At 55.3% G+C, this 12,556-nt stretch overlaps 1 protein-coding gene across 1 annotated transcript in view; it reads right to left on the reverse strand.

Annotated features, from left to right (window-relative positions):
* The window catches only part of CCM2 (CCM2 scaffold protein), a 39,013-nt gene that overhangs the window by 993 nt on the left and 25,464 nt on the right, over positions 1 to 12,556 (reverse strand). Inside the window, exons 2-9 of the mRNA XM_072854911.1 lie at positions 8,543 to 8,716; positions 8,225 to 8,308; positions 7,838 to 8,021; positions 5,772 to 5,908; positions 4,776 to 4,911; positions 3,592 to 3,649; positions 2,663 to 2,801; positions 2,014 to 2,152 (exon numbers count right to left, since the gene is read on the reverse strand). Of these exons, the coding sequence (XP_072711012.1) occupies positions 2,014 to 2,152; positions 2,663 to 2,801; positions 3,592 to 3,649; positions 4,776 to 4,911; positions 5,772 to 5,908; positions 7,838 to 8,021; positions 8,225 to 8,308; positions 8,543 to 8,716 (1,051 nt within the window). The remainder of the gene's footprint in view (positions 1 to 2,013; positions 2,153 to 2,662; positions 2,802 to 3,591; positions 3,650 to 4,775; positions 4,912 to 5,771; positions 5,909 to 7,837; positions 8,022 to 8,224; positions 8,309 to 8,542; positions 8,717 to 12,556) is intronic.

Consider the following 12,556-nt stretch of genomic DNA (forward strand, 5'->3'; position numbering starts at 1 on the left):
GACAAAATCCTGCTAAAGCGGGATTTTCCAAGCTTGAAAGGCTCGTCTGCTAATTCCTCACCGAAACGTATTGCCCGGCTTTACTGAGCTTATTGCTGTCATGGCATCAGCGCCCGACGGAGCACAGGCAGGGCGGCTGCAGGAACGTCTGTCCCGTCTCCCTCTGCGCATCCTGCCGTGTCCCCGGCAGGGTGGCTGCCACCCGCTGCGAAGCAGAGAGGGTCACCGGGACACAGGTTAGGCACGCTGGTAACTGTCCTTTGAGGATTTTAAATAACTTGGTTGTCTTTGTAATTAGCCGTAGGGTGAGAGTCCTTGGTCGCAAGTGTTTAAGCGAAGGCTACTTAAAATGTCTTTTCCTCCAGCTGGGCCCCATCCTGTGCCCGCTGCAATTACGGAGCAGCTGCCCTGCCGAGCATCGTCTCTCTCCCTACCCTCTCCATGGTGCGTGTCCTCACCGGCCAAAAAATGAGATCCTCCGCCTTGCTTCCCATAGTCAGTCCCAGCTCTAGGGCTACAAACTGCTTGGGAGAAAACTCTGGGTACTCAAAAAAACGGTTGGACTCGATGATCTTAAAGGTCTTTTCCAACCTAAATGATTCTATGATTCTAAAAACTGAAAGAAAAAACACCTTTACCTACGATTCTAAAAACCTACGATTCTAAAAACCTACGATTCTAAAAACCTACGATTCTAAAAACCTACGATTCTAAAAACCTACGATTCTAAAAACCGAAAGAAAAAAACCTTCGTCGGAGCCTGGGCAGAAGGTCTGCTGCTCCTCACCTCTCCATCTCGCACTGCTCAGCCCGCTCAGACCCGTGGGGAGCAGCCAGTGCTCAGCCCAGCTCTGTCCCAGGAGCCTGCCCAGGCTGGGAAAAGCAAGCGGGATCTTGCTTTTTGGTGATGTGCGGCCAATATAAAGTCAGCCTCCCAGCACAGCGACCTTGCCGTCGCACCGGCTTTGGTCCCGGCGACGTTAAAAGCAAGTCGGTTGCACGCGCCGTCGAAAAGAAAAATGCCTTTGTGCTGGCGGAGGCGCCCGGCTGCGCTGCTGGATCCCCAGGACAAAGGAAAGAGAAGCCGGCTGCTGGGACGGCTCTCCCTGCGGCACGCCGACTCCAGTGAACAACCCCCAGCGCTTTCAGCAGATCTGCTTTTAAAACAGGGTGAAACCAGAGCTTCTCAGTAACAAGAGGCATCTCCGTTTCGGTCCCTGGGCTGTTTGAAGCACTGGCAGGCGGGGTGCTGGCCCTACAGCCCCTCGGTCGGGGCGTGGGTCAGCTCAGCGCCCAGCCGAGATCCCGCCTGCCCCGGAGCCGAGACGCCAGGTCAGGCCCACGTGCTCCTGCCCAGGCTTTTGTTATTGATGTTCTTTCAGCTTATTAAAGCCAAAATCAAATCAAGGAGTTTGAGCAGGAGGGACTTGACGAGCCCCTGAGGCTCTCAGCCTCTTTTTAATGCAGGGGAACGAAAGGGTCCCTCCTGTCACCTGCCAGGGCACACACCTTCTCTCCAGGACTGCGACGGCCTCTCCACTGAACCTCAGCCAGTTCAATATGCCCGGGTGAACGGCACAGCCGACACCAGAACGGCTCGGACCAAGGACCAGAGCCCTCTCTCTTACTACCAGCGGGCACAGAAAAGCCTCGTGCCTGGTCTGGAGGAGGAACCCTGGCAGTCAGGAGGGAGAGGTGAGCGTCTCGAGGGATGACTCAAGCCTCTGAGATGGGGGACCTGATCTAGATGGACCCAGGTACCCACAGGAAAGAGGTATCTCCAAAAGAGAGAGGGATTGAGATGTTGCTCCTTGCTTGGTGACGCCCCAAGGAATCTTTGTGCCATCCACACCCACCCCTTTACCCCCTCGCATCCCATCAGACCGCCCACGTGGAAGGCCTGTGCATCGGAGATCGGTACCAGGCACGTCACGAGGGCTCGCGAGCAGACCGATGCCGGCTCTCACCCTCCGGTCGGTCATCCACAACGAATTCCCGGCAGCTGACACTCACCTAAGAGCAGGAACTTTCTACTGTCCCCGTAGAGCTGCTTCAAGTTGATGCAGAATTCGTGGATCGAAGCCCCGTTGCGGTACTCGTGCAGGAGCATTGCGAACTGCTGGATCTCTTGGGAAGAGAGTTTCGTTCGGAGCTGCGGAAGAGAAGCACGCCGCAAACGTCACTGATTTTTTTTTAGGAGGAAGAGATGATGGGAAGCCTGGGAATGGCGTTTACTGGATTTATTGCTGTTTGACAAGAGCTGCAATAATGAAGCAACGGAAAAGCAGGACAGGGCTGGTGCAAGCTACTACTGAGCTGGCAGCTTTCAAATGGGGACAAGCTGCGAGCGTACGCAGGGACCGTGACTCACGAAGTGACGGACCTGGAGTGCCGTGGATGGCGTGACATGCCTTTACGCGGTGAGAGGGGACAAGGGGGTGGGGATGCTCCTGCAGGAGAAGAATGTGAGCCCACGCTCAGGTCCCGTGAAGCCTCCAAGCACAATCTGTATGAAAAGGAGGAGGATGGGCTGTTCCTACAGCAGCGTGGGCTCACATTCTGCACGCCGAGGCAACGAACCCAAATCCCAAGAGCGCTCGAGCAGCCTAAAGGGAAGAAAACCCCCCCACCCACCCTTCCCTGGGACCCCAGGGCACCCTACCGTCATCATATAGTCCTGGAGCAGCTCTGTCGCCGTGGTGCTCAGCTCGCTCTCGCTGACTGTCTTAATGTGCGGAGACTGTTGCGTGGAGAAGGAAGAGGGGGAGTTGTCACCTGCATCCAAGGTTTCTGAAAAGGAACTGAAATGCAAACAGAGCGTGAGTCCTCCAGAGCTCCTCGGGCACCTTCTGCATCGCCGTCGCTGGAAGTTGTGGCATGGGAGAGGCTGGAAGGGCGGAGAGGCTCGTGGAAACACCCTCTCTCTGCAATAAAGCTCGCAAGCTTCTGCTCCTGAGGGCGTCTGAAGGCTCCCACGCAGCCCGGAGGATTTGAACTACATTGGTTTGGTGACCTGCTGAAAATGAAGCCCTACATGAGCACAGACCCCCCCCCTCCAACTGCTTTCTCATTGTGGAACAGTGTGGGGAAAAGCCTCAAACCACCTTATTTTGGCATTAAATGTGAAATTTTCAAATAGCATCAATCAATTTTAAACAAGGAGTTTGTGTGTCAGGTTTTCAGCCCACAAACACTACCAACGTTTTCAGCGGTCACCGATCGAGGAGGCAAAAACGTTTCCAAAATGAAGCGTTTGGGGGAAAACATTTTTCCCAACTCCAGCTGGACTTCACCAAGGCAAAGCGTCGCGTCCCCGCTTTGCTGACTCGGGGGACCGCACATACGTTGCGTACGTGACCGTCTCTAGAAACCCGCGGCGGCAGAACAATACGGCCACGGATGCTGCGGAGGCAGGGACCACGGCACCGCACGCGGACGGTAAAAACACCGTCCGATGTTTCAGCCAGAGTGAGCAGAAGCTTTTCAAAGTGCAGACCGCAGCGGTTCCTGCTCTGGGGGCTTTAAACCTGGCAGCGAGGCTGCACTAATAAGCGAGCGCCGAGCGAGCTCAGTGTACCGTGTTTAACTTACAAAGTGCTTGCTTCCGTTTCATAAGATTCCTTAACATCCACTTTTGTCGAAGAGTCATCTGCAAGGAAAACAGTCGTGACATGGAGTTTAAGAGGCAGAAATGCGGTGCTTTTCCCGATCCGTGACCTACACACACACACGCTGGTTTCTGACTCGGCTTTCACAGCGGGGCTGGGGCCGAGATGGGGCCGAGCAGTGCTGTGTCGGGACTGGATACAGACTCGGAAGAGATGCAGAACCGCAAAGGAATTGTTTTACTAAGTGCCTCCATCCAACGTGAATAGAGAGGCAAAGGGTATGGGGGACGAGGATGATGGCTGATGAAACATCTGCAGGCAGGAGATAGCCCTCGTGCCCTTCCAACTCACACGCAATTAAAGCAGAGGAGGGGGGTTTTTTTGAGGAGGGTTTTTTTTTTCCAACACCCTGCAGGAGGGAAGCCACGAGGCTGGGCCAGGCTGGCTCTGACCTCGGAGAGTGGCAGGAGGAGAGGTGACGGACATTGGTGAAGGTGGGGAGAGACCAGAAAGCCAACCGCATCCTGGGTGCATCGCCCGCAGCGTGGCCAGCAGGTCCAGGGAGGGGATTCTGCCCCTCTGCTCCGCTCTGGTGAGACCCCCCCCTGCAGTGCTGCATCCAGCTCGGGGGTCCTCAGCACGGGAAGGACACGGAGCTGTTGGAGCGGGTCCAGAGGAGGCCACAAAAATGCTCAGAGGGGTGGAACACCTCTGCTGTGAGGACAGGCTGAGAGAGCTGGGGCTGTTCAGCCTGGAGAAGGCTCTGGAGACACCTTATTGCGGCCTTCCAGTACTTAAAGGGGGCTACAGGAAAGATGGGGAGGGACTCTATCAGGGACCGTAGTGACAGGACAAGTGGTAACAGTTTTAACCCAAAAGAGGGGAGATTTAGATTAGATATGAGGAAGAAATTCTTTACTGTGAGGGTGGTGAGGCACGGGAACAGGTTGCCCAGAGAATTTCTGGCTGCCCCCTCCCTGGAAACATTCAAGGCCAGGTTGGACGGGGCTTTCAGCAGCCTGCTCTAGTGGAAGGTGTCCCTGCCCACGGCAGGGGGGTGGAACCAGATGATCTTTAAGGTCCCTTCCAACCCAAACCTTTCCATGATTCTATGACCCTCAGACAGGCCCGGTAAGAAAGAGGCAAACGGGGAGAGCACGGACTTACCGCTGTGTAAGGACATGTGCCGCGTCGGCGTGGACGCCCCATCAAATATTGCTCTGTCCAAGAAGTCTATCGTGGACTCAGTGTAAACGATCTGGAAGACTTGGCTGAGAAGTGAGCACAGCTCCTCGGCAGTCACCTGGGGAGGGAGCAAAGAAGGGCTGGGGCAAGGCAGAAGATGCCACGGCGGCTTTTCTCTTCAGCTCTCTGCGGTGGGCACGCCACGTGGGATGGTATTTGTAAGGGTGTTGTCCTCCCAGCGAGGAGAAGGAACCCACCCAGATTTTGTGTCGATGCTCTGTCCTACTCCTCGGTTCAGCTCCCTGGGATTTTGGCTACATAATCTACACCCCAAATAGGTGCAGGCACCCTGGAGAGTGTTAGAGCTGAAAACAAGGCGAGCAAAACTCCACCCTGAAGGCAAAGGGTTCCTGCTGTAGAAGTAGGAGCGCACAGACCGAGATCAGAATCTCTGGATCCAGACACCAGATGAAACAAAATTTCCAGGTCAGCATCAGGAAAATGCCCTGGTTAGCAAAATCCTATTGTGGGAGAGATTCAGTTGTCTTCACAGATTTCCTGCTGCTGGAGAAAGCTCTGGGCAGCAGGCACCACCGCCAAGGGAAAACCATCTGCTGATACCCTCTCGTCTCCGAACCAGGTCTCGGGGCTGGGGCAGGGACAAGGTTTACTCCTCCAGGAAGCACCAGCAAAGCCCAACCCACACCCTGCAGTCTTAAAACTGGGCCTATGTGTGTCACACAACCTGCGTCCAGGAAAGCATTTGGTCTCAGGACAGAGGGGACACTTGGCGAGAGCAAGATGAGGCCACCCTGGGGCTCGTGGCTCTCCAACCTGAGAGGTTGTGGCCACCTTAGACTAAGAAAAACCAGAAAAACCTCCCAGCAATCCCAGTCCCAGTGCCGTCGCAATCAGAGAGTGACTCTGGAGGCAACCCCAACATGGGACAGAGTTTTAGTTGAGTGTTTTGAGTCTTACTTTGTTCTCCGTAGCCAGGACCACCAAGCAACAAGCTTCGACGGGAACCACCCCGCTCTCAGACAGCGAGCCCGAAGTAAGGGCTTTGGAGCTCTCGGCACAGAGACTCTGGCTTGGGGAGATCCCGGGGTCCTGAGCTGAGAAAGAGAGAAGTTGTGATGGAAAGGTCGAGGCAGGGAGAGAATAGCAAGGAGTCCTCGCACGACGAGCTGCCCTCCGAGCAGGGTGTCTGTGGGGAGAGCAAAGCCCCCGAAGCAGGAGGGCAGAGGGATCCCACAGCCGGGAGAAAACACCCTGGAGGAGGGAGCTCTCGGGAGCCCGGGAGCTGCACCGGAACGCTGCACAGGGCCGAAGGCCAGAGAAGGGCAACGCGTGTCCAGAGAAGGGCAACGGAGCTGGGGAAGGGTCTGGAGCACAAGGCTGATGGGGAGCGGCTGAGGGAACTGGGGTTGTTGAGCCTGGAGAAAAGGAGGCTGAGGGGAGACCTCATCGCTCTCTGCAACTGCCTGACAGGAGGGTGTAGAGAGGTGGGGTCGGTCTCTTCTCCCAGGTAACAAGTGACAGGACGAGAGGAAATGGCCTCAAGTTGCGCCAGGGGAGGTTTAGACTGGAAATTAGGAAAAATTTCTTCACCAAAAGGGTTGCCAAGCGCTGGCACAGGCTGCCCAGGGCAGTGGTGGAGTCCCCGTCCCTGGAGGTATTTAAAAGCCGTGTGGACGTGGTGCTCAGGGACATGGTGTAGTGGTGGGCTTGGCAGCGCTGGGTTAACGGTTGGATTTGATGGTCTTAGAGGTCTTTTCCAACCTAAACAATTCTGTGATTCCATGATTTTATGGAAGTCTTTGAATGAAAAGCCTATAATTTAGAGCCGGTTTCTGACAACTCTGTAAATCGTCGGCTTCATTTCCATGGCTTAGCCAGCCTCAGAAATCCACCAGCAGAATTACGGTCTTCTAAGTCACTTCTTTATTCTATAGACTGTCCTTTGCTGTCACGGGGTTTATAATCCGATAAGTCTCTGTCATTACATCCTCTAAGTAGCTCAGCCTTCCCCAAACACTCCAGCCCAAAACCATGCAGGTTTGACACACGCAGAGCTGCTGGGGACAGATTCGAGGCCCTCCCCAGGTACTACAAGAAGTGAGGTGTGTCCGAAGTGGTGGGTATCGCCCCGGCTCTTCAACACGGGCATTTAGACATCCACTAGCGCGATGAAATCCTCCCAGCAACCTGCACAAGGGTTGTGAAGAGCAGGGCAGGTCCCACACGCGTGGGGACCAGGCTGGAGGAGCTGTCTCTACCTGCTCTCCTTGCTTTTCCTCCTTGCTGGCATCCACAGGGGACCCCACGCTCTGGATGGGCAATGCGGAATAAACTACTACGCTTGAAGATCCCAAACTTTCCTAAGAGTCAGTAAATGACAGCTCTCATTTGGGGTTTGGCAGTTGCCGGAGGACAGGCTACGGGAGGAACTCGTAAGCTGTATGTGAGCCTGCAGTTCCTTTCCAGACACAACCCAGCCCAGCTCCAGCAGCCTTCATCTTATCCCAGCGTGCTCGCTCTTCTGCGAGTCACAGCAGCCTCGGGGGAACACGCGTAAACCCAGCCCTTTCTCCACTGCCCCTAGAAAAGGATGGACCGAAACAACTCCAGGCAGGAGACTAGATCTAAGGAAGAAATGTTTTTACGCTGAGGGTGGTGAGACACTGGCCCAGGTTGCCCAGAGAGGTGGGAGATGCCCCATCCCTGGAAACATTCAAGGTCAGGTTGGACGGGGCTCTGAGCAACCTGATCCAGTTGGAGATGTCCCTGCTCATGGCAGGGGGTTGGACTGGGTGACCTGGAAAGGTCCCTTCCAACCCAAACCTTTCTATGATTCTGTGAAGGACACCGATTGTTTTGGTCTGTTCTCACCCAGCATCGCCGTTGTCCTGCTTCTGGTCAGGCTGGCTGCTGTCCTACACCAGGGCAACGCTGGCTGCCGTGGGGCTCTGCCCCACAACCCCAAAACAGACGGCAACCCCAAAACACAAGGCTACAGCCTGCCTGTGCTGGCCACAACCTACCTGTTTTCAGCACGACCAAGTGAGAGGAGTCATCTCGGATGTAGGAAACGGACGCGATGTCGTGGATGGGGACCCTGAGGATGAGATCTTCTCCATCCCTCCAGACCAGCTTGATGTTGTAGGCAGAGAGACTGATGACAGCATCGTGTTCTTGGGTCAGCTGCCCCGGGAGCTGGTGCGCCCTCTAAAATAAACGTATTTCCATTGATTTGCTGAACTCTTTCCCCTTTGGTAACGGGCTGGTAACGGGCTTCGCTCCCACGGGATGGAGGACGCGAGTCAGACCAGCGCCCAGCCCCAAGGAAGCTCCACGAGCCTTTTTTTTTCCATGCTGCACGTTAGATAGAGACTACACGGAGCGGGTCATTCAACAGGCTGAGCGCTCACCTTTGCATTATCGATCAAATGCAGGATTTCCGTGCGGCTGGAGGGATTCAGGTACCCTGGGATGGATGTGAGTTGACCTAAATACTGGAAAAGAAGAACTAAACCGTTACCACAGCACGTACACGCTAAGCACGCCTCCGAACGCGCCAGCTACTGCAAGAGGGACACCATCAACACAGAGCAAAGGGCTGGTCCCCCAAGCCCCTATTTAGAAGCTGCTAAATACATGGACGTATGGAAGATCTCTCATGCCTTTAACGCTATATAGCTATATATATTGTTATATACGAGCCCCAGCCCCAGCCAGGCAGAGGTTACCTTCACTTCTTTCTCGATGTAGTCATTCAGCAGCACGTCTGGTTCCACGCGGTCAGGCAGGGACACCACCACCGTATGCAGAGGCCGTCTCTCCGTAACCTTCTCCTGGGCTTTTTTATCCCGACCTTTTTCGCCCTTCAGGAAGACTCGTTTGAAAGGAGACACTATTCCAGGCTGCGGAGAGAAAGGGAAACGCCGGGGCGTTGGGGTTAAGGGCGAGAGAAGGAGTTTCTGCACCAAAATGGGGGGGGAAACCAGCCCCAACCACGCCACAGACAGGCTGGGTTTACAGCTATAAATCCACAAGTGCATGACCTTCTGCTGAAAACCCCTCTCCCGCAACGTGCTGCAAGAACGCAAGTGCCGGTAAGCGCCCTTTACCAAAACGGGATGATTTTTCCCCCATAGTCATGATGTCAAACCTTTCAGTTAAGAATAAATACAAATATATATTCAGCTTAAGAGCTGTAAGAGTGAGCGAGCCACGGCCACGCGCAAAACCAGCAGGCTTCCTCCTCGCCTCGGTGCAATTTTATATTTCACCCAAGCATTTGCAGTGAGCAACTCGACGAAGGATTGCAAAAGGAAAAGGCAGAGGTGCTCCAAACTTGTCTGAGGTCTCGGGGGAGACCTACAAATGCGGGTACACAACCCAGGAGATGGCCTCTCCTGGGAAAAACATGGTCTTCATGCTTCCCAAACCATTGAGTGCTGGGTTTGGAAAAACATCGGAGTCAACACGAGTCCAGCCGGCAGCAGCGTGCACACACGGGCTCCCAGCTATAGAGGGAGCATCACCACCGTCCTTCTACCGCAGCACGGGGCAGACAGCCCAGGAAAGCCGCACACCCAGGGGCCGTCGCGGCAGAGCCGACCCGTGGTAGATCCCCACCAAGCTCCGCAGCAGCCTACTCGATGGCTAAATGACCGGGACCGTGTGCGGACTTCTCCAATTCCAAGTTTACCGGCTCAAGTGGATGTTTTGAAGCGGGCAGATCCAACGCTTGGGATTCACAGCAGTGATAAACGCCAGTCCGGAGGGGAAAGGCAGAGCTCCTTGGTGGCCTTGCCGGCTGCCCAGCCACGCAGCTCCGATGCCCTACACACGCTCGGCTCCGGCTTCCCTGTCCCACGGCAGTGATGCTCTCTGCTTTCCATCCCTCAGGGCAACCACACTTTGGCTTTCCTGATTCTCACGGGCAAGAAAAAGGACTGTACGATCTGCAGAGGCAGAAAAGACGCTTCAAAAGGCTAATTAATTAAATATAAACCAAGCGCTCCTGCTCAGAAAAGTGCGGAGTACTTTGCAGCCTCAAAGAGCAGCAGCCCTCTGCAAACTCAGCTCCAGCTCTTGCTGCCGTCCGCCGCAGGACCTGGCCTCGGAAAGCAGCGTCAGGAAGAACTGCCGCAAACCCTTCACCTAAACCGCTTGAGCCTTGCCATAGGACATCATATTCGGCGGGGGAGCGCCACCACCGCGTCACCTACTCCCAGCAGCATCCCTCCCCGCACAGCAGCTGACGCACCGGGTTCCGGTGCACGCGTGGGACCTGCTCCCATCAGGCACCTTCAGCCTCTCTCGTTGCTTTTCTCAATGTAGACGAGCGTGAAAGATCTATGGGAACAAGAGAGATCAAAGCCAGACCGAAAGAATTTGAAACCGTTGTACTAGGATGGGAAAGTGGGATGGAAAAGCTCCTGGTTGAATAGTATTCACCAAATCCCGGAGTGAGCCAGGCACCACAAGGACGTCGGGGACAGCCCGGCCCTGAAAAATGTCCCTTGGACCAGGAAGATAAAAATAGAGTGAGTTTATAGGACAAAAGGGACAGAAAACACAGCTACACGATGCCAGCCTCGTGAAAGAGCTCTACGTGTACAGCAGCAGGACCAGAACAGGTAAACACTGCAGATTTTAGGGGCGGCATCCCTCCCTTCAGCTGGGCTCCCGAAATGGAGCATCACCCTGCGCTGTGCAACCCAGCCGGCTCCTGCCGAGGGGCCGGGAGACCCTTCCTGGCTCCAGAAAGAAGAAAATCCTGAAAGAAACAGGTCTCTTTGCCAAGACCAGAGCATGGGGCTCGACCCTGCCTCTGCCACCCCGACTACAAGGGTGTCCAACCCTAAACCTCGGCTGCTGCTGCGTAAAGATCTTGTTCCACCGGGGTCTTCTAGGAATCAAAAGCGGAGAGATGCAGAAACCTGCCGCCGGGGTCGGCGCTGTACCACGACGGTCCCGCAGACGCGTCCCCCTCCACCATCCAGGGTCCGGCAGTTCCGGCTCGGTTCAGCTCTCTGCGCCGAGGCTGCTGGATCCAGCCCGATCCGTAAGAGCAAACCAGAAGAAACCTGCTTTTCCTTCAAGGACGCAGGCAGCCTCCATAGGGCTGGGAAGATGCCGCAGCGGGATTCCCCACCATCCCACGCACCCGAGCTCCGTGGGAGAGCCGCAGGCTCTCCTTGAAGGAGGATTTGGGGAGCGCAAATCCAAGGCGGAGGCGTCACCCAACGTGACACAACGCGGAACAACAGCTTCTGCATTTCTGGGAGCCGATCGAAAACCAGCGCCTACCTCGTTCTCCATTGAAGTACCCAGTTACAGAGAGCAGAACCAAACCGTGCCGGCGCAGAGCCTTTGGTGGCTCACCGAAAGCACCTCTCGGGGGGGGAGAGAAGCTGCTACCCTTGTCTTGGGGGCTTCCGAAGCTTGTGGCCCGTGTTGAAGGGTTGGCAAACCCGTGAGCGTTCATTCGCCTGCCGACTCGTGGCCAGGAAGTGCGATAACCGCAGTTTCCTTCTGTTACACGCAGCAACAGCGACAAAATAAAGTTGTTGGTTAAGAACCGACAAGGTTTGGCAGCAGTGGGGCCAGGCGCAAGGCAAGGTGAGGCGCAGAAGCCCATTTTGCAAAGCTCGATCCCATTTCCAGCTCCCAGTCATGCGGTCCCACCTCCTGCACCCCTAAACCCCTGGAAACTCCCCAACAGCCTTTGCCACTACAGCCTGGACTTGCACCCGGCTGCACCCGGGATGGAAATATCCCCAGCCCAGAGTCTTTAACTCCGGTTTCTCCTCTGAGTTTCAGAGCTACTTTGTTCTCCAAGGTCCAACGACATCTATTGAGACCAAGGGCTGTAAAGCTTTTTTAGGGCCCGTATTTTGAGTCCTTAAGTTTCTCGCTCACATTAGAAAAGCAAAGCTTGGAAATGAGGTTAAGAGCTCCCTGCCTGAGCCAAGGCCTCCCAGGAGGCACTTTGGGAAAGCGCAAAGTGTTGCTGGGCTCAAACGTGAGCCCAAGAGTCAGGCTCAGAGGATTAATGAAAACAAGTTGCTAATTTCACAGATGGAGAATCAAATTAAAAAGGCGAAGGCAGTGATTTCCCTGATGAAATCTGCCCCTTGAGCAGAGGAAAGAGAAGTCGGTTCGAGAAGAAGCACCCAAAGACCTGCCAGGCTGCCAGCCACCCACAGCCCCTCCGGTGCTTGCACCGAGCAGATTCCCATCTTGGGATGCAAGCGAACCCCGCCGGCACGCTGCGGAGAGAAGGATCCCGTTTCTCCTCAAAACTCATAAAATAAAAGTTTGTTTTCTTTCCCCCCCGGCTCCTTGCCCACAACTGCAATCCCTGAAGGTGATTTCCCAGCCCACCTCCCTGCGGATCTCTCCGGTCTGGAGACATCTCCTGTGGCAGAACAGCTTGGGAATCTGCTGTAAAAGCCACTGGGATGGGGAGCGGGGCTCAGCCGAAAGGACACAGCTTGTTTGGAAAGGATGGGTCCATCCCCGCGCCGGGAAGCAGCCGGGCACGGGCAGCACAGCGCAGGCAAGAGCTGCCAGGAGCTCGTTCCCACGCGGTTTGCTTCTCAAAAGCATTTATGTCTCGACGACAGGAGAAGAGGCAGGGAAGGGGTTACGTGAACACCTTGTGCCAGCCAGGACTCGGCATTTCATGGAGAGCTGCAGCTCCTGGCAGAGGAAGGCCAGCGTGGTCACTCCTCAGGGCTTCCTGCTGC

Source organism: Ciconia boyciana, chromosome 2 (genome assembly GCF_034638445.1).
Source record: "Ciconia boyciana chromosome 2, ASM3463844v1, whole genome shotgun sequence".
Classification (NCBI taxonomy): Eukaryota; Metazoa; Chordata; class Aves; order Ciconiiformes; family Ciconiidae; genus Ciconia; species Ciconia boyciana.